The 7,773-nt window shown below is 54.7% G+C and overlaps 1 protein-coding gene across 10 annotated transcripts; it reads right to left on the reverse strand.

Annotated features, from left to right (window-relative positions):
• On the reverse strand, positions 1-3,883 carry MAGIX (MAGI family member, X-linked). Of its 10 annotated transcripts, none has more exons than XM_025276208.2 (7): positions 3,746-3,883; positions 3,449-3,658; positions 2,756-2,902; positions 1,840-1,922; positions 1,527-1,763; positions 1,247-1,418; positions 1-547 (listed from the first exon to the last, which is right to left on the reverse strand). In XM_025276208.2, the coding sequence occupies exons 1-7, from the start codon at positions 3,792-3,794 to the stop codon at positions 237-239; spliced, it is 1,209 nt and encodes a 402-aa protein (XP_025131993.2). In that variant the 5' UTR covers positions 3,795-3,883; the 3' UTR covers positions 1-236. The 10 variants fall into 10 exon arrangements, with proteins under 10 accessions (XP_025131993.2, XP_025131992.2, XP_025131991.2 ...); XM_025276207.2 differs by having other exon boundaries at positions 1-640; positions 2,799-2,902; positions 3,460-3,658; positions 3,746-3,875; XM_025276206.2 differs by having other exon boundaries at positions 1-640; positions 3,746-3,875.
• Positions 3,884-7,773: the final 3,890 nt, after the last annotated feature.

Genomic DNA, 7,773 nt, shown 5'->3' on the forward strand with positions numbered 1-7,773 from the left:
TGGATTGAACCATTTTATTACCTCCCCGGCCCCAAAACAAGAAGCGCCGGGCTGGCCGGTTGGGAAGGGCCATACTACTGACGCCACGAGGGGAGCGCGGGCGGGTCGACTACGAAGCAGGATGCGGGGGGTGGGGGACAAGACCAAGGAAGTTCTCCCAGTGATGCTAAGTGAGCAGCGGGGGCAGCACCCCAGATGTAGGTTGGGAAATGCCAAGTGAACCTTCCGCTGCACGCTCAGTGCCTCCGCCTTCCGGTTGCCATCTCCAGGGCGAGCTGCTCGGCCCCCGGGACCCCTAGGGCCCGCGAGAGCCGTTCCTCGCTGGGCGTCAGCCAGGGTCCGGGAGAATCCGGAGTTTGGTCGTTGGGGTCCTCCGTGCAGCGCTCTGCAGCAGGAACCGCGGGGCCGTCGGCCGCCCCTTCTAGGCGAGGCTCCTGGCTGCCCCGGTTTTGGGGGGTCGTACGGGGTCGTGGGTGCTGAAGTGGGGAGGAAGTGCTGGCGCTGCGAGTCTTCGTCATCTCTGGTTCCCCAGGATCTGGAATGCGATCTGGGGATGGCAGGACTGTGGATAAGATTGGGCGATAGGGTGGGCAATGGGGATGGAGCTCTTTGGCCGAGGGTGGCCTGCAGACTCTAAGGGCTGCAAAAGACAAAGACCCTGGTACTTAGACAAAGGCATGGACATGCACTCCGGGAATGGGGCCACACCTCAAGACCTGATGCTTCCTTTCCCCTCCTTTCCTGGATCCAGAACACTCCTCTCAGAAATCAATTCCCACAACCCCCAAATGCAGTCAAACCCTCCCATCTAGGATCCCAGACTCTCTCCTTGCTCATCCCATCATCCTCAACTCCCATCCCCAACCCTAATGGATCTCTCGTCTTTCGGGACTAGTCTCCCTACCCTCTGGTTCCCTATCCCATCCCCTCTCCGCTTAGACCTACTCTGCCTTCCCATCTGAGGACCACAACTCTTCCTTCTGACCACCCATTTTTACCCCTAACACCATCTTTTCTCTTCTCTCCCAGTACCTCAAAACCCTTCCCTCTGAAATCCACCCTTACTCCTACCCTGGGACCCCGGTCTTCCCCTCCCCTTTTGAAAATACCATGACCCTCAGACACGGAGCCCCAATCCTCCCAGTTGAGACTACCAAACCCTTCTAACGAGGTCCCCAGCCTCTCCACTCTGTGACCCTCTTCTTCCCCTCACAGATCCCTGACACTTCTCCCCTAGGAAACCCACCATCTTCTTTTCGGGGCCTTCCCACCACCTCAGGCTTGCCAGGGTGGGTTTCAGGAGGCCTGCTTAGCACGAGGCAAAGCCGGGGGCCACCTCTACGAATCCGATCCACGACCTCAACATGAGTGAGGCCCTGAGTTGACTCTCCATTGATGTGAAGCACGAGGTCGCCGGCCTGCAAGAGTGCAAGGCAAGGGGTGTTGTAGGAAGGTCAAAATGGAGAGCACACCAACGGGAGAGGACAGGGCTGGCACCATCGAATGGAGGGTGCCTTATGGTTCACCTGCAAGCGACCACAGCGCTGAGCTGGTCCATCCTTCAGCAGCCGGCGCACTGCCAGCGGAGCATCCCCACCTGCATCTCGGCCTCCACTTAATGTGAAGCCAAAGCCGGCGGAACTGCGAATGAGTTCAACAGAGAACTGACCAGAGGCCTGGGGTGACTTCAAAGGAGGACGAGCTTTACCCTGGGTCACTTGGGGCGGCGTGGTACGTATACCCATGGTCTCTGACCGACGATGCTGGAGTAAGGACACAAGTGTACATACATTACCAGTCCTGAGGCAGGTGGCCTTGATTAGGAGGACAAGGTAGTACCTGTGGACGCTGTTCCACGAAATTGGCATTAGGAAGGCGATTGTCTGTGACCTCTATCTCGGCAGAATACAGCATGCTAATGGCTGGGGGATGAAAAAGGCAGTCGGAAGGGTACTATAAAGAAACGAGGACCTGTCTATTGAATTAATATTCTAGCCTCATCTCATTTCCGTCCCTTTAGGATGCACAGACTTGCTCATTTAACTAGGCTCCGCCCACATGAATAACTATCCTGATTGCACCTTCTTAACTAATAACCCTGACAACAGCTATTCTAGTATTCCCCAAACTTTCCTACATGCAGATCCTACCTCTCATATTAAACCCTTAGGCCCACCCTACACGGTGCTTCTCCAGGATTCCAGCTGGTGAAGATATAAGGCCTTGCTCTCTAATTAGCCTATAAAACCTCAACCTATTCCTGACAATTCGAGCCGCTTCCGCAGTGCGTTTATAGACTCCACCCCCTTGACTGATATTCCAGGCCCGCCCCTCAGCCAAATGCCCGCCCCCAAACCTCTCCAGGCCTGGCCTCCTCAAAAATGCCACTTTAAACCCTTCTGAAGAAAGTAAAGATCAAACTCCGCACCAACAGCTAATCTTGCAGCATTCACCTTCTGCAATAACCCCCTCTATGTAACTCCAGGAGTTGGTGATGGACAGGGAGGCCTGGCGTGCTGCGATTCATGGGATCGCAAAGAGTCGGACATGACTGAGCGACTAAACTGACTGATGTAACTTCCTAGAGGAATATTCTAGTCTAACCCCAGCACGCTCAAATCACAGCCGAGCCCCGGCCTCCCTACTCACACTCATTGGTCCCACCAAGGGGAGTAACTAACAATCCTGGGCCCGCCCCCTCGGAACCAGGCTCCACTCCGACCACGCCCCCGGAAGGCCACGCCCCATCACGCACCCTCCTTGGGGCGCAGGCGCAAGGTGGCGCCAGCCCTGCGTACCAGCGCCGCCACGTCGGCCGCAGCTCGGGCCGCCAGGGGGCGAGCTTTCAGCCGCGCCAGGAACTGTCTGGCGCTGGGATCCTCGGGCTGGGGACCGCCACCGCCTGCGCGAGTGAAAAGAACAGATCAGGGCCCACCCTGAGTCTCAGCGAACCCTCACGGGCCCCTACGATCAAAGACCTAGAATCCCCCTCAAGATCCCCGAGACCACTCCTTTTCATAGTCCCGAAGGTCACCGACTGTGCCTTTCACCTCCCTGGACCCCCGACTATCACGGGAATGCCCGTGGACCCCCGCCTGCTCCCACGATATCGCCGGAGAGCTATTTAACTCCAGCACTCCTGGACACCTCCTAACACCCTGGGAATATCTCGAGGTTTCTGACGGCCCCCCCCGACACAACCCCAGATTCCAAACTCTTCCCCCCAATATCCAGAAGGACCGCGATTCTCCCAGATGTCCCAACAGAACACGGTCTGCTCCCTGTGGCCCAGGCACCCCCGATTCCCCTCTAGATGTCCTAGGTAGCCCTGCTGGTCCATGTAGCCCCAGATGGCCCCTCCACCTATCCCCAGAGGCTCCAGCCTAACCCCCCACAATCCACCAGACCCCCGCCTCCCCCCGCCCAGTGCCCAGGTGTCCCCAGTGACCCTGGGCAGACCCCTCCAGCACATCTCCCCCGAGACTCCTTGGAGTCCCGGGGTCCGGTGCGCCGCCCCGCGGCGCAGGTGTGGGTGTGGGTGTGGGTGCGGCTCCTCGAGCCCAGCTGGGGTCGCTGGGCCGCTGCCCTCCACCGCCGCCGCCCCCGCCGCTCGCCGCCGCCGCCGCCACTCGGGCGCCAGGGCTGCTTTGTTTACCACCTGTCAGAAGGAGAAGGTGAGGAGCAGACAGGAGGTGCGAGGGCTGGCAGGGACGCGCCCACTACCCTCCCACCCCGAGCCCGGTACCTCCTTTGCTTCCCCTAGGGTCCGTGCCGCCCCCCGGGCGCCGCTCCATGACCTGTACTTGGCCTGGTGGACGCACGGCCGCCCGCGACGCGTTGGGAGCGCTCGGGAGCGCTCACCTGGTGGCCAGCCGGGGCCTGGACGTGGCTGAAGCCGGCCGGTCCCGTGCTCAGCGCCCCAACCAGCGCGGTGACCTACCTGGCAGCCGCCAAGGTGTCCTGGCCCTGGGAGCCAGCACGCACTCTTGGCCTCTCCCTGCCTCAGCCGCTGCCTCTCTTTCCACCCAGGGGATGTTGTTATTCCAGTGTCAGAGGGGAAAGTCAAGGCCCAGAGTAGTTAAAGGCCCCACCTGAGCTCTGACAACTAAAAATGGGGTGCAAAACCGGAATCCAAGTTTACCGAGGCGTACTGCAGCCTCCAGCAGAGCTTTCCACATCTTACGTGGAAAGTCTCTCAGTCGTGTCTGACTCTTTGTGATCCCATGGACTGTAGCCCGCCAGGCTCCTCTGTCCATGGGTTTTCCAGGCAAGAAAACTGGAATGGGTTGCCATGGCCTCCTCCAGGGGATCTTCCCCACCCAGGAATCGAACCCGTGTCTCCTGAGACTCCTACATGGGCAGGCGGATTCTTGACCACTGAGCCACCTGGGAAGTCCCTTCCACATCGTAGACACTCAGTCAATCTGCACTGAATGTTTCCCTACTGGGGAACTGGAAGAATATGGTGGCCTGAGCAGTGGGGGCACCCTGGGAGTCTTTGGGAGCCCTGGGAGGTGTCAGGGCCCTGAGCATGATAGGGTTGGGGGACCCCAAAAGTAGGGAAGGGCAGGTCTCCTGGAGAGTGGAGGGGCAGTAGGAGCCTGGACTTGAGGAAGCTTTGAAGGCATAGGGTGTGTGTTGGGGGCGGGGACACTAGCCAATGAGAGGGGAGTAATGAGGCTCCTCCTAGGTTTGAAATGGGGCCAGAGTGTCTGGAGACAAAGCCTCCAAGATGGAAGCCCATGGGCAGAGTGCTACTCTAGTGACAGGAGGAATGGGGAGGGGTGAGAGAAGGCCTGTGGCCACCACTTTGTGGAGGAAGAAACAGGCAAAAGATGTGAACACAAACTTTACCAAAGAACATATACAGATGGCAAATAAGCATGTGAACCCTGCTTAATATGATTAGTCTTTAGGTAATACAAGTTAAAATCATGGCAAAATGCCACTACACACATATTAGCATGGCCAAAGTTAATTAAATGTCTGACCATACCAACTGTATGTGAAGTTGTCCAGGAAATGGAACTCTCATATACTGCTTCCAGGTTCAATACTTGTTCAGGGAACTAAGATGCCCCGTGGGGCAAGAAAAAAAAACGGAGCACCCCTCCTAGCTGTAGCCATTCCTGAAAATAATCCTTTTGCCCCTTTTAGCATCACTTGGTTCATGGATGTAGGTCAGTCCTTCTAACAACCCCACCCAATTCTTATTAATTTAAGCAAATCTTTCTTTTCTTTAGGAGATTGCGGGTTAATTGACATAAAATTTGATAGGTTTTGAACCTGTGACAAAACCAGTTTCATTTGGTCAACATGCAGCAGGTCAAATGATGAGACACCAAGATCTGCAGCAGAGAAAGGAAAGTGCCTCCCAAAAGGCACAGGGCTTGAGATATTTATGAGATAAAGAAGCAGGGTTGTCTTTGACCTAGGGAAAAGTGATTAGAGGTAGGGAAAAGGTGACCTAACAGGTGTTCTGTGCAGGTGTATGAGTTTTATGCTGCTTCAGGGAATGCATGTGCAAAAATGGAGGTGCACCATGATCTGAAGGTGGACCATGTGATGTGCAAAGGTTATTCATCATACCCCTGTGCAGGCCCAGTTTGGGGTTGGCTAACCAATCTTAGCCAGTTTGAACTGGACAAGATCTAACTCCAAGTTCCTGAAAAACAACACAAAGCCCTCATTATTATAGCAACCCATATGTCAGAGGTGTGGTGACACCTATAGATAATAGGGAGTGGTGAAGGAGTCAAAAAATAATTAAGGCAAGTTTGGTCAGTGAAGGCAGGTTACAAAGCAGAGCGATCTGTAACAAGCTGTTCCCAAATCTGCAGTTCTGTAAGACAAGCTCAAGAATCTCTGTCACCAGAACAGAAACATTGACCCTATGGGGCACAGTTTCAAAGTGTTTACATCTGTGAGACTATCAGTACACTCAAGACAGGGAACACAATCCTCACTGCCAAATGTTTTCTCCTGCCCTGCGTGAGTCTTCTTTCCCTACTGCTGTCCTCCCCACCCCAACACTGATATACTTTCTTCCACTGTGTATCAGTTTGCACTTTACTTGTTGTTGTTCAGTTGTTCAGTCATGTCCAACTCTTCATGACCCCATGGACTGCAGCATGCCAGGCTTCCCTGTCCTTTACCATCTCCCAGAGCTTGCTCAAACCCATGTCCATTGAGTGGGTGATGCCATCCAACCATTTCATCCTCTGTCATCCCCTCCTCCTCCTGCCTTCTATCTTTCCCAGCATCAGGGTCTTTTCCTTTTGGGAGGCACTTTCCTTTCTCTGCTGCAGATCTTGGTGTCTCATCATTTGACCTGCTGCATGTTGACCAAATGAAACTGGTTTTGTCACAGGTTCAAAACCTATCAAATTTTATGTCAATTAACCCGCAATCTCCTAAAGAAAAGAAAGATTTGCTTAAATTAATAAGAATTGGGTGGGGTTGTTAGAGGGACTGACCTACATCCATGAACCAAGTGATGCTAAAAGGGGCAAAAGGATTATTTTCAGGAATGGCTACAGCTAGGAGGGGTGCTCCATTTTTTTTTCTTGCCCCACGGGGCATCTTAGTTCCCTGAACAAGTATTGAACCTGGAAGCAGTATATGAGAGTTCCATTTCCTGGACAACTTCACATACAGTTGGTATGGTCAGACATTTAATTAACTTTGGCCATGCTAATATGTGTGTAGTGGCATTTTGCCATGATTTTAACTTGTATTACCTAAAGACTAATCATATTAAGCAGGGTTCACATGCTTATTTGCCATCTGTATATGTTCTTTGGTAAAGTTTGTGTTCACATCTTTTGCCTGTTTCTTCCTCCACAAAGTGGTGGCCACAGGCCTTCTCTCACCCCTCCCCATTCCTCCTGTCACTAGAGTAGCACTCTGCCCATGGGCTTCCATCTTGGAGGCTTTGTCTCCAGACACTCTGGCCCCATTTCAAACCTAGGAGGAGCCTCATTACTCCCCTCTCATTGGCTAGTGTCCCCGCCCCCAACACACACCCTATGCCTTCAAAGCTTCCTCAAGTCCAGGCTCCTACTGCCCCTCCACTCTCCAGGAGACCTGCCCTTCCCTACTTTTGGGGTCCCCCAACCCTATCATGCTCAGGGCCCTGACACCTCCCAGGGCTCCCAAAGACCCCCAGGGTGCCCCCACTGCTCAGGCCACCATATTCTTCCAGTTCCCCAGTAGGGAAACATTCAGTGCAGATTGACTGAGTGTCTACGATGTGGAAGGGACTTCCCAGGTGGCTCAGTGGTCAAGAATCCGCCTGCCCATGTAGGAGTCTCAGGAGACACGGGTTCGATTCCTGGGTGGGGAAGATCCCCTGGAGGAGGCCATGGCAACCCATTCCAGTTTTCTTGCCTGGAGAACCCATGGACAGAGGAGCCTGGCGGGCTACAGTCCATGGGATCACAAAGAGTCAGACACGACTGAGAGACTTTCCACGTAAGATGTGGAAAGCTCTGCTGGAGGCTGCAGTACGCCTCGGTAAACTTGGATTCCGGTTTTGCACCCCATTTTTAGTTGTCAGAGCTCAGGTGGGGCCTTTAACTTCTCTGGGCCTTGACTTTCCCCTCTGACACTGGAATAACAACATCCCCTGGGTGGAAAGAGAGGCAGCGGCTGAGGCAGGGAGAGGCCAAGAGTGCGTGCTGGCTCCCAGGGCCAGGACACCTTGGCGGCTGCCAGGTAGGTCACCGCGCTGGTTGGGGCGCTGAGCACGGGACCGGCCGGCTTCAGCCACGT

The sequence above is a fragment of the Bubalus bubalis genome, chromosome X, assembly GCF_019923935.1.
Source record: "Bubalus bubalis isolate 160015118507 breed Murrah chromosome X, NDDB_SH_1, whole genome shotgun sequence".
Classification (NCBI taxonomy): domain Eukaryota; kingdom Metazoa; phylum Chordata; class Mammalia; order Artiodactyla; family Bovidae; genus Bubalus; species Bubalus bubalis.

Coding starts and splice junctions, on each gene's coding strand:
- MAGIX (XM_025276206.2), bottom strand. CDS start 3,794: ATGGAGCGGCGCCCGGGGGGCGGCACGGACCCTAGGGGAAGCAAAGGA. Junction 1,923..2,755: donor GCGCCTGCGCCCCAAGGAGG/GTGCGTGATGGG, acceptor TTCATCCCCCAG/CCATTAGCATGCTGTATTCT. Junction 1,419..1,526: donor AGCGCTGTGGTCGCTTGCAG/GTGAACCATAAG, acceptor GCACTCTTGCAG/GCCGGCGACCTCGTGCTTCA.